General features: G+C 42.7%; 1 protein-coding gene across 3 annotated transcripts in view; it reads left to right on the top strand.

Annotated features, from left to right (window-relative positions):
- Positions 1-13,251, top strand: part of LOC134927886 (cadherin-10-like) — a 680,078-nt gene that overhangs the window by 442,815 nt on the left and 224,012 nt on the right. For all 3 annotated transcript variants that reach the window (XM_063922965.1, XM_063922966.1, XM_063922967.1), the window contains one exon: positions 8,275-8,442. In XM_063922965.1, coding sequence (XP_063779035.1) covers positions 8,275-8,442 — 168 coding nt within the window. The remainder of the gene's footprint in view (positions 1-8,274; positions 8,443-13,251) is intronic.

Below are 13,251 nucleotides of genomic sequence, written 5' to 3'. Positions count from 1 at the left end.
TTTCAGGGAGGGTGTCTGACGTCAGCACCAGCCCTGATCAGCCTGATGTGACTGCACTGGAGGAGTAAGTCCTGGGCTGTGCAGAGACTGCACACACTGAATTTTAGCAGCTCGGCGTACACATAGCAGTATACACTTGCACAGCGAATATACACTCCCCCTGTAGGCAGCGATTATCTGAATGCAGGACAGCAAAAATCGCAGCGCAGCGATCAGATCTGAATGATCCCTTAAAGCCTCTGTATTGGTTTTGTTTAATTTGGTATGCCCGTGTACAGGTTAAACTCCTGCTCAGCAAAGCCCATATTTACTGTTGCCAACTTGTTTTTCTTAAAATGTATGAGTTCTGTTTTATATTTATATTTAGCATTAAAGAGTTGTCCCATTCAGTTATTAAACCTATCATTTTTGAGCTTATCCAGTTGTTTACTTTTGAAATCCCTAATTTCTTTTACCAAATGAAGTTCCCTTCTATTACTAATAAATTAAAGCACACAAGCACTTATTTAGTATGCCTGCCCATTTTTTGGAAAATTCAGTATAAAAATGTACTATAATCGGTGCATTACTCACCCTGAAGCCTCTCTATTTTTATTCTCACAACAGTAGTCTGATAGACTAACACCATGTAAATAATAGTCAATTTCTTTTTTTGTACAGCTTTAGCAGTTGGTAGTAGGATTGTTCTGGTGTTTCGTCCACATTTGCACCACTCATATTATCCGAGAAGAATAATGCTTAGTGAGGTGTGCGTCTGAATGATAATAAACAACAGCAGGTCGCACGGTGGCACTCTCACTCTGTCACACTGCAAATTAACCACCCTCGGGAGCTGGCTATAGTGCATCAACGTTTTATGGTTTACACCATTTTGTCACGAGTACAAAAGTTACAATAAAACAACATACCTTTAAACCCTGTGACACAGTACCATGTGCAAGAAACACAGCTGGGTCTCAAACAGAGGCACAATGATATCATATCACCAACATGTGCTATCAGTGCTTGTGCCCCTCTTACCTCCAATTCATGCGGCTCAGTGAATAACCATCACCATAGCAACATCAAACATTCTGTGAAGCCAAATAATACACAGTTACCAGCACATTGAAAATAATCAGAGCATAAAGTTCACTTTAATACACCCCAGATATATATCACCTACACAAAATGTTATATATCTATATGTGAAAAATGTAAAAACATGCATGCATACCCCTGCTTGTCCCCAACCACCATCTGCTGACATGTAACAATCCTGGTCCCCACCCTCTCTGCTGACATGGGGTCTCCCCAGACTAGCACCTTTTGCCGCTGATACTGGCTCTGCCCAATACATAATATAAAGTCTCCCCAGTACACAATACACATCTGCTGACATAGGTGGTCATTCCGAGTTGACCGCAGCCAGCAACTTTTTGCTGCTGCTGCGATCAACTAGTCCATGCCTGTGGGGGAGTGTATTTTAGCTTAGCAGAGCTGCGATCACTTGTGCAACCCTGCTAAGCTAAAAACATTTCAAGCAAAAGTAGATTAGGCCTGGACATACTTACCCTGTGTGACGATCTCTGAGATGCTGGGGCCAGCTTTGACGTCAGACATCTGCCCTCCGTTCTGCTGGACACGCCTGCGTTTTCTTCTCCACTCCCCCGAAAACGGTCTCCAACGGTCCGGATCCGCCCAGGTACGCCTTCTTTCTGTCAATCTTCTTTGCGGTCGGCTCTGTGACCACTTCCTTCGTAGGACGCAACGTAACCTGGCGATCCCTGTCACCAGGCAACATGGCACATGCGCACTGTGGCCGCTGCGCATGAGCATTCCAGACCCGTTTGCGCCGCAGCGACAAACCGCTGCATGCAAACGGGTTGGAATGACCCCCATAGTGTAGTGCCCTCAAATCCAGTGCATAATTTTAAAAATTAGTGTGGGCGTAAAATAAACCTGGTTTGGTTAAGATCAGAGAGGCAGACCTACTGTACCCCTCAGACACACTGACAATATAACAGTCAGGATCCAACTCCATTTTATTATTATATGCTAAGAGCAATTTCAATAATAAAGGTGACATTGACAGAGTATGTTAATATTGTGTTGAGAACTCTTTGTTTACATACACAACAGGAGAGAAAACTTGGGTATAAGCTGGTGTTGTCTTTATAATAGCACAGTCTCGTATAACCAGCAATAAAAATAGGCAGGTGAGTTGCGGGAACCGGTAAGCAAGCTGGCGTTGTCTTTAGAATAGCCCAGTCTCGTATAACCAGCAATATCAATCGGCAGGTGAGTTGCGGGAACAGGTAAGCAAGCTGGTGTTGTCTTTCTAATAGCACAGTCTCGTATAACCAGCAATAACAATAGGTAGGTGAGTTGCGGGAACAGGTAAGCAAACTGCCGTTGTCTTTCTAATAGCACAGTCTCGTATAACCAGCAATAACAATAGGTAGGTGAGTTGCGGGAACAGGTAAGCAAACTGCCGTTGTCTTTCTAATAGCACAGTCTCGTATAACCAGCAATAACAATAGGTAGGTGAGTTGCGGGAACAGGTAAGCAAGCTGCCGTTGTCTTTATAATAGCACAAAGGTATAATATCTTTAACAGGCACTGCTGGGCGGAGCTTGCATAACATAGTCAATAGTAAGCCCGTCTTGAAGTAATATATCAATCAGGTGAATTAAACAGGCATTCACAACAGCTATAACCACTGTCAGCATCAATATGAACACTAGATATAACTTCTCCGCACTGCCTCAACACATTTCTCACTTAGGGACACAACCACATAGTAAACTCACTGGGATTGCAACATTAACTTAACATTGCTTCCATTTACAATACCCCTTTTAGCGTTGATCACAATACATTACCACTTAAAAATCGTACAGTGCTACCACCAAGACATGGGGAAGGTAGGGAAGCCTACCCCCTTCTTCTTAACTATGAAAGCAGGACACCCAAACTGAGGGAAAACCTACCCCTTATTTAACAAAGTATTTCTCCATTTGCAGAGTTTAGCAGCAGAAGAGGCCTAAAAACAGGTGCGGTGGGCTCAGTGATAATGAATGGAACCTACCCCTTAATTAGCTACAAGTCAGGCACAGCACTGAAGGGGAGCCTACCTCCTTTATTTAACTAACCTACAGGGCAACCGAGTGAAGGGAGCCTACCCCCTTAATTTACAAGTCCCCAAATGCAGAGTTTGGCAGCGGAAGGGTTAATTACAGGGGCAGAGAGTGTCAGAGGAAGGGTTGTAGCTGGTTCTCACCCACATGCTGTGGTGCTTCTGCCACCTCTGATCCTCCGTGCCTACAGCGCTGCCCGGGATGCTGAGGACAGCACCAGGCTGCACCCTTAAACAGAGTCCCCTGTCTGCTCTCTTCTGCTCCACCCTTGCTGCAGGCTCTGGTCCGCGCCATCCATTACAGCCGCAGTCTGGACTTCTCATCTGCGCCATCCTCTTCAGAGCCACCAGGGGTCCTCAGCGCAGGTCCTCTGTTTAGGGTCATCCTCTGTGATGCCTGATCCTCTGTCTTCACGGTCCATGGCTCTTCTCTCCAGCTTCACGGAAGTTGGGGAGTCAGCGGTGGTCCTTTCTTCCTCCCGTCGGTCTCCTTGCTATTCCTCTGCTGCATCCCAGGTCACATCAGCCAGGTCTTCACAAGGTCTTGCCACGGGAAAGGCTGCGGGCTCCATCTGGTTGCTTGGGCAGGTGTCCTCTTGAGGTCCTAAAGCAGCTGTCCTCTCACTGCCTGCCTGATCCAGTCTTCCTGCAGGGGTCTCCCCGGGTCTGCTGTGTCTCAGCGGGCCATCCCTGGTCTCTGTGACCTATCACTGGCCGTCTTCTCCAACTGTTTGCCATCATCCTTGGGGATATGCTGTTCCTCAGCAGAGCTGTCACTCTTCTCAGCACTGCTGGCCCTGATCTCCAGCTCTGAGTCCTGCCGGCTCCAACGACTCCCAGATCCTCCACCTTGGTAAATGCCTCGTGACACAGTTTTGGACCTCCTTGGCTGTGTTCTCCCCTTGTCACTTTCCCATCCCCTGGGCCTCTCTTCTCCTGCACTGAGGACCTACTTTTAAGGGTCACTATCTCCTTGGACCTCCCCTGCCCTGGGTCCTAACTGGCTCCCCAGCCCCAGCAACAACCCATCCCAGGGTTCTTCTGCCCTGCAACTAGTGGGACCCAATCAGTAAGGGGCCCTCTTTCCCAGACAAAGCTGTTGCTAGCCGGGGGGGGGGAAACTTCACCCATTAGTGGTGCCAAAACTCCCCTGTGTAAAACTGACAGGGACAGCAAAAGTTCAGCCGATGTTCCTCTATGGGATGCCATTAATGTGGGGCACAATTGAAGAATAAAAAAACAGGGGAGTCTATTTTAAAATGAAACAATGAGGGTATTATAATAGTAACCCCCAGTCCCTTGGAACACACTGCTGATATTAATTCCTGTTCCCCCCATGGCATGTGTTTCCTATACCCACACTACTGACATGACATCAACCCCCACTGCTGACATAGGGCCTCCCCCAAGTTAATATCTCCATACCAATTGGATTACAGAATAACTTCCAAACCCCCAAAACCCTCTGCTGATATACTGTATATGACCCATGTCCCCCCAGCACCTTCCTCATCTGCTGACATCACAGTTTCTTTACTATAAATTGGGGACACTGCTGTGTGGCTTACTATGATTCAAGGGCCCTGCTGTGTGGCTTACTTTGAATTAGGAAACTATGCTGAGTGGGTTATTATGAATTGGGAGACACCGCTGTATGGCATCCACTTAATTGGGGACTGCTGGCCTGCTTATTATGAATTGGGGGACACTGGTATGTGGCTTGCTATGAATTGGGAGCATGTCTGTAAATGTGTTATATATATATATATATATATAAATATATATACACACACACACACACACACACACACACACACACACACACACACACAGATACTGTATATACTGTATATAAGTGTTCTCCCCATGCTTAGGTGCTTTGTCCATCTTCTCTTCAAAATTTCCCTACCACCTAGCACTTCAATGCTGTCTCTTTTGTGACACTAGCCATACCCACTCTGGCGGAGACCTGAGTAAGAGAGGCCTTCAAAATTTTGCTATGGGGACCACAAAGATCTAGTTATTCCCCTGCCATTACCCCCTAACCCTAAACCCAATGTTTTTTTAACCTCCCAACCTTTCACTCACTATGGTACCAGCAACCCCTCGACCCTGCTTCCTTTATCACCAAACCCAAGACACACTATTATACCCATAATCCCTAAACCTACACACTCTACTGTACACCTTATCACTTATTTTACAACATGTTGCACATTACATTTAAAAATATGAAACATTGTTAAAAGACATGTCAAGAGAATATATCTGTATGAGGGCGCAAATTTAAAGCTTGCAGGGGGCACTGAACACCCAAGCATCGGACTCTGGTGTCAGAAGCGGAGGCCTACCAAGTGGTAGAGTTGAGGTCCTAGGAAGTACTGTAGAAATGTGCAGTTAGGTTCTCCTGAAATCCAAATTCTCCCAAATTTTGTAGTTTTATCCAAACCCGGTCCGGATTTCCAAATGAGATCTGCACCAAGTCCCAGTTTGGATCTTCCCACAGTTCATAATTCAAATTTTAACTACAAATTTTGGGTTTTGGATTGCAGAAATTACATGAGCTGTTTTTATAAAAAAAACACTTAAGATTGATTTTGCAAAGCCAAAATAATAGCATTAAATTACAGTAGAACCAAAGCAAAACTACAGGGATCCGCACATACTGTAGCTGCTTTAAGAGAGGAGGGGGCACTTGTGCAGGCTCCAATAAGGCCCCCTTCTCTCCGGTGATGCAGTAGACTCTGACATTGTGCCAGAGTCTAGTGCGCATGATCAGGTCTCCATGATCATGGTGCCCACGTTGCGATTCCAGAAACATCTCTATTGCAAATGTATGAATCACTGGAAAATGGCTTTGGCAGACATTTTCAGTTATTTTAACAGCTCTGCAGCCAGTGCTGGGCCGATGGAGCAGGAGGTACAGTATAATTAAGTGGGTGCATGGTGTGCTCTGCCCTGCACACCTTTAACCCATTATAGATACACTAGTGGATCCACACACATCTCTACTAGTAAGTAGTAGAGTAGTAGAGTCACTGGTGGAAACTGTGGATGTAGTATTTGTCCGGTGTTTACTTATCAGTACATCTGACAGATTTATGCTTTCGTTGCCACCTTTCACTCTTCAGCCCCTTTTTTCCAATTTATTGTTAAAACATTGTGATAAAAGTTTTACAAAATACAAGTCTCTGTCAGCTTATTTGTAGGGTAAGAGGGTATCGGTGTCATTTTAGCCTGCATTAGTTCTTTACTCAGGGAAACATCAAAATAACATACTATTCTATACCTGATTCATATGGTAAAACCCTTTTTCTGTTATACTGTAGTTGTATATAATAGTATCTTCTCATACACTATACATCCTCCATATGATTTTTGTATAAGTCTAAGATATTATTGTATATGATAAAAATCATCAACTGATAGTCAGAGTATGGGGTATATGATATATACAGCAACAGAAAAATTGTACTAATTATTTATTTTGTAACTTTGCAATGTTATTTAGTATAATTACAATACAACTATGGTCATATTCAAGCTAAATGTCTTGTTTAAAAACAAGTGAACAACAAATTGTAACATAAAAAAATGCAAAATAAAAACAAAACTTGCTTTCTTTATGTAATATCTGCTGGTAACGTATGTTCAAAGGTAGTAGTTTCTGAAAGACATGGGTATACATATTGTAGTTCACATATATTCTACTCTCTGGCTGACTATGATTTCTAAATCCTAAAATATTAAAATCTTTATGATTTCCTTACAAAGCTAATGTCCAGTTTGATTGCATAGCATTCCTGCCCATCCAACCAATACAATGATTACCTGACAGATTACACAATTTTCCATTTGAAAGATTTATGGAATTACTTTTTACATCTAAATCATAAATAATTTGATGAGGCATTGAATGTATCTAATGTACAGCATATACATGTTATAGGATATTAAATATTTATAAATATGACGTAACTAGTTTTTACAAATAAAAGTCAAAATTGTGAATTATTTTCTAAAAATTCTATAATGTATGTGTTAGTGTTACTATGTATTATTATGTGAAATACTGTAAATATGTGTAAACTAATCTAGGTTTTGCCCAGGGCTATCCTATTAGCCGCAATAAGCTGTTGTGGTCCACGCTCTATCAGGATTTTGCTTCGACTGCCTCAGGCAGGCAAAACCAAATCCCCAGAAACTGCTCCGCTTTCAAGTGAAAATGGGCCTGTTTCTTATGAATACACACAGGCTTCACAGAACTTGTATGTTTTTGAGAGAAAGGGCATTTATTTAAGGGTGATCTAATAGGAATCTGTAAAAAAAATGGTGAAACATCTGTAAAAATCGCGAAAAACATGAATTTTTCAATCCCGATGTTTTACCGCAGCTAATAGAATAATGCCCTAAGTATCATAATATTATGAACCTCATTTAGGGATTGGAAAAAAATCAATTTGGAGGCACAATTGCATTGTTTTGCACTTAAGAGGGGGACCCATATAAAATGTGTGGAAAGATTTTGGGAAGGGAGATTTTACTTACCTCAACTGCAATCCTAAAATACCATCCAGTGTGTCAATGCTACATACATAATCAGGCATTGTCTCTTGCACCCTGTACATCAAAAAGTGGGGATCTTCATCCCTTTTCATAGATGCAAGTATAAAATTTTGGCAAATGCACATGCATGGAAGTGAATTTATGCATTGTTGCTTATTGTTGGATCTCTCTTTGCATGAAATGAGTGTTTGGGAGCAGAAACACTCTTTCTCACTCCCCACACTCTACTTCTCACCTAAGGGACACAGTAGTGACAGCAGCAGGGGCCAGAGTCAATTTTATTTGTGGGGCCCCCACACCTTTGTTTCCCCAGGGGGCCCCGCACTAGCCTTAATTATACCCTGAGTAAATCTAGCATTCACAGTATCATGCATACAGCCACTTTACTTTAGAATCAGACTCATGGTTTGTTCAAAATTTTACTTTCTTATTTGATTTTCTCTGTGAATGAGGTCCTACAAATGTATTAGATTACTCATAAAGCATACAGGAACCATAATTGCGGGTTGCACCAAAATCAATATGGCAACTATAATCTCTGAAAATGTAAATACTTTATATGCTATAAATTATTTGTTTTTCCTCTAAAGGTATTATTCGAACTGCTTTGCCAAACATGAATCGAGAAATCAGAGAACATTATCAAGTTGTTATCCAGGCCAAAGATATGGGTGGCCAGATGGGTGGATTATCTGGTACTACCACTGTGAACATTACACTGACTGATGTCAATGACAATCCGCCAAGATTTACTCAAAGTAAGTCATACTGTAAATGAGACTTGCATTTATGCAGTATACTGTATGTACTGTTAGTGTTGATTTTGAATATGTTTTAGATTGCAGAGAATGATTTTTTTTTTATTCTGTAATGGCCTTTTAGTGATATTTATGGATTGCTGAGGAGTGGGTTACTTTGCTTTATGGCCCTTATTCCGAGTTGTTGGCTCGTAAGAATTTTTCGCAACGGAGCGATTAGTCGCAAACTGCGCATGCGCAACGTTCGCAGTGCGTCTGCGCCAAGTAAATTTGCAAAAGAGTTTGGTATTTTACTCACGGCCTAACGAAGAAATTTCATCGTTCTGGTGATCGGAGTGTGATTGACAGGAAGTGGGTGTTTCTGGGCGGAAACTGGACGTTTTAAGGGTGTGTGCGAAAAAACGCTTGCGTTTCTGGGAAAAACGCGGGAGTGTCTGAAGAAACGGGGGAGTGTCTGGGTGAACGCTGGGTGTGTTTGTGACGTCAAACCAGGAACGAAACTGACTGAACTGATCGCAGTGGCAGAGTAAGTCTCGAGCTACTCAGAAACTGCAAAGACATTTCTATTCGCAATTCTGCTAATCTTGCGTTCGCAATTCTGCTATGCTAAGATTCACTCCCAGTAGGCGGCGGCTTAGCGTGTGCAATGCTGCTAAAAGCAGCTAACGAGCAAACAACTCGGAATGAGGGCCTATATGGGCAGTTTGTAAATTAGCGCTAATTTTTTTTCCAGAAATGCAAAGTTATATTTAGGGCCTTATTCAGGTCGCAATTTCTGAGATAAGGTTGCATCGTGCATGCGCAGCTCCTGTCAAATGCACATGCGCATGCACATGCAGATAATGCGGACAGCTCGCATTAACTTGCGGGGTGGGTGGAGGAAAATAAGGGCATGTCGGTGGTGCATGCACATGCAGATGATGCAGACAGCTCGCATTAACTCATGGGGTGGGTGGAGGAAAATGGGGGCATGTCGGTAGCATTTTTGGGGTGGCTGCATGTCATCACACGCAGCCACTCTGATCAAAAAAATGGTGGTGGGACTTCTGCCATCAAAGCCATGCGGCACCAGCAGGAGGCTTTCCTAATTTGTGTGACCATACACTAATTGCGGTGCAATCACAGTTAGAGCGTGGTCGCAGTTGGTGAGAGGCAGGTAGCATGCTGGGCGGCCTTGCCTTGCGATGGGCACCTCCCAGCATATAGAAGAATGGATTGAAGAATTTTAAATCTGTACTGAATAGGATCCTTAATTTTGAACTGTTGCTTATTACAATGATCTGAAATAATTGGATGTTAACACAAAATAGATAACAAGGTAGCAAATCTCTGATATTATCTGTCTGTAGGATTTTCAGAAGTGTGAGTTCCATCTCTTATCAGGATAATTACCTTAAATATAACTGCAATGACAATGCTTATTTAAAGGTATTGTGGTGTAACTGGGAGCCCAATAGATTTACTCTGTTCTTCAAGATATATATGCATTTATTTAAGATGGTGTCCTGATTTCTCAGTGTTTCAGACTAAAGAAAAAGTCCCACCAATGACAACTGCTAGGACACAGCTTTAAACCATGTCTTAAGAGCCCCTTCTGTATGGGTTCACTACGGTATGCCAGCGGTCGGGCTCCCGGCAACCAGCAAACCGGCACCGGGAGCCCGACCGCCGGCTTACCGACAGTGTGGCGAGCGCAAATGAGCCCTTTGCGGGCTCGCTGTGCTCGCCACGCTACGGGCACGGTGGCACGCTACGCGCCATGCTATTTTATTCTCCCTCCAGGGGGGTCGTGGACCCCCACGAGGGAGAATAAGTGTCGGTATGCCGGGTGTCGGGATCCCGGCGCCGGTATACTGTGCGCCGGGATCCCGTCAGTCGGCATACTGAAGACCACCCTTCTGTATATCTTACTGAGAATTTGTGACTGGGCCATTCACATTTATGAAAGTGCACAGCTTTTTTTTAAGCTATTTGCCAATGAGTTTATGCCAGTTCAGCAACTCTTGACAAAGAACTTAACAGTGAAGTGATAGCATTTGCTATCAATTCTGTGCAATTTCTGACACTGCACATGCATTGCCATAAAGTCACGCATACTCAGCACCATTTTTGCAATAACACCTGATTTGGTGTACAGAGGCTTCCAAAGAGGGGTCATAAGATCTCTTATCGGAAACAACTCCTCTTTTTTTTTCATAATATATTTATTGAATTTTTCAAAAAAGTTTTCCGTTACAGTATATATATCAACATATACAAGGAAAGATGAGAAAAAACATCAAGGCACATAGTGAAATATTTGCACATTGTCAGGTCATGAAAGAAAGAGTCAGAGTTAATTCTTCAAGTGTCCATGATAAAATTGACCCATCCCCAGAGAATATACAAAACATTCAGTGTAAACATAGACACTCACAAAATCTGCTGTAGGGAAGAGGAAAAATTTACCTAGTGGGCATAAGAAGGAAGAGCAAATAGTTCAAACAGTGTGCAAAAATCCTCAAGCCCACAGACATTTGTACAGTAGACATAAGAGTTAAACATCAATGCCTCAAAAATGCCATAACAGAAAGCTTCCTCTATAAGAGGGGGGGACCAGTCTCAGGTCATCCACATCCCTACAGATTATACATATACAAGTATAAACATCGTAGACCATCAAGGGTAATAAGAGAACAGCTGGCCATAAGCCAGTAACATTATCATGAAACCAAATTAGGTGAAGTGCGAAAGCCAGACTCCAGGATCTGGGTTTGTATTTGAGGAGATTTTGTACTGATGAAAGGGCCCCATTTATGCATAAAGGCAGCAAATGATTTTTGATTGTCAGGACAGGTATCATATCTATCATAATACATAATATTTTGTGACGAGTCTTCTACTTCACGTACTGTTGGTGCATGTTTCGAGATCCAGGAATGTAGGATCATCTTCTTTGCCACAGTAACCACTAAGGTCAAAAAAGGGATCAAAGGTCTATGCGAATGATCAATGTTCCACACATCAAAGTTAGCAAATAGTAAGGGGATAGGGTGAATGGGTACAGAAAAATCATAATGTGAGTTAATATAATATATAATCTTAAACTAAAATTTCTTAATATACCCACAGGACCATAGGTTATGGATCAGGGTAGCCAAAGAACAGTCACATTTAGGGCATCTACCCGACTCCTCCTGGACGTAGTGCCTCCTCTGACTTTGAGACACATAGGCCCTGTACACCATTTTCACATGGACTTCTTGAAGTACAGAGGAGTGCACCACTCGAAGGTTTTCATAATATTTGAATGACACATTATCATGTTGTATAAGGGATATATCCCTGATCCACGCCATTGTTACCTCCCGTCTTAATGGCATGGGAGCCGGTGCCAAAAGCAATGAGTATATCGTTCTGGGTTTATATATACCCTTCATAAATTTATTGAAAATAGGAACCAATGGATCCGGAGTTAGGGGAGAGAGTATCATCGGGGGGAGCGAACGTACACTGTAGGAACATGAAGTAAAAGGAATCTGGGAGATCATAAGCACATTGGAGATCAGGAAATTACAATAGGCGAACAACTGGATCAAAAACCTGAGGCTTTGATGCCTTTCAATGCAAGGCGGCGGAAAATAGAACTAATCAAACCGGGACAAACCTTTGGTTTCCCCACAAGGGAATCCAAGGAGAACTATGAGGGTTATGTTGTAGTTTCATGTTTACAAAGCACCAAGCTTCGTAAGTGTCTCTGAAGAAATATATGTTCTTGTATATATGCCTAGGTTTCTCAGATTTAGGGGTATGAAGGAGAGCCCCTGGAGAAAAGGGAGCCATAAGGGCACAATCAACCAAAGTTTCAGTGAAAAGATTACCACCCGTCAACCAGTCCAAGGCATACCTAAACAGTAATGCCCAGGAGTAGTGGATGAGATTAGGCAAGCCTAGACCTACCTGTCCTCTAGGAATCTGCAGTTTAGCTAAAGAGATTCTAGGTTTCTTGGAATTCCACAAAAAATGACTACAAACCATCATGAAATGCTTAACATCCCGTAGGTCAGTTTATGTGGTGACATCTGCATAGCATACGTCAATTTAGGAAGCAAGAGAGTCTTAATCACCTCTAACCGACACAGCAGGGACAATGGGAGATTATGCCATCTATCCAAGGCTTTTTCTAAGCCAGAGATAAGCGGGGTATAGTTATATCTGTACAGATTTTCCATCTGGGCAGGGATATGTATGCCTAGATATTTTATCTTAGAGTCAACAAATTTTAATAGAACCTAAATCCTTAGCCTTTGATAACCTGGGTGGAGGGCCCGTAAGCATAAGAAGCTCAGATTTTGCAACATTAATTTTGTATCCTGAAAAGCTGCTCAAATAGTTTATAATTTCAAGAATTATCGGAATAGAGTGTTCAGGATCAGAAATGTACAAGATCATATCATCCGCAAACAAGGATACACGACAGTCCAAGTCACCCAAAACAATACCCTGATATAATGGGGAGCATCTAAGCGCTATAGCTAATGGCTCTATCGCAAGCACAAAAGTAGGGGGGAAAGGGGGCATCCCTGTCTCGTGCCCCGCTGTATCAGGAAACTATCAGACATTAAACCATTACAGATCCCACGGGAGGAAGGAGAAGTATAAGAAAACCTACAAACATGTCAGGAAAAGAAAACCTATGTAAGGAGTCATACAAATGGTCCCAGTGTACCATGTCAAAGGCTTTTTCAGCATCTAGGGACAGTATAGCTTTTGGCACATTTGACACGGTACACTGGGAGTCCTGGACCACCGCCAGCAGACGTCTAACAT

Source organism: Pseudophryne corroboree, chromosome 5, assembly GCF_028390025.1.
Source record: "Pseudophryne corroboree isolate aPseCor3 chromosome 5, aPseCor3.hap2, whole genome shotgun sequence".
NCBI classification, from domain to species: Eukaryota; Metazoa; Chordata; class Amphibia; order Anura; family Myobatrachidae; genus Pseudophryne; species Pseudophryne corroboree.
The sequence above is the reverse complement of the archived record's forward strand: the minus strand, read 5'-3'. Positions and strand labels throughout refer to the sequence as shown.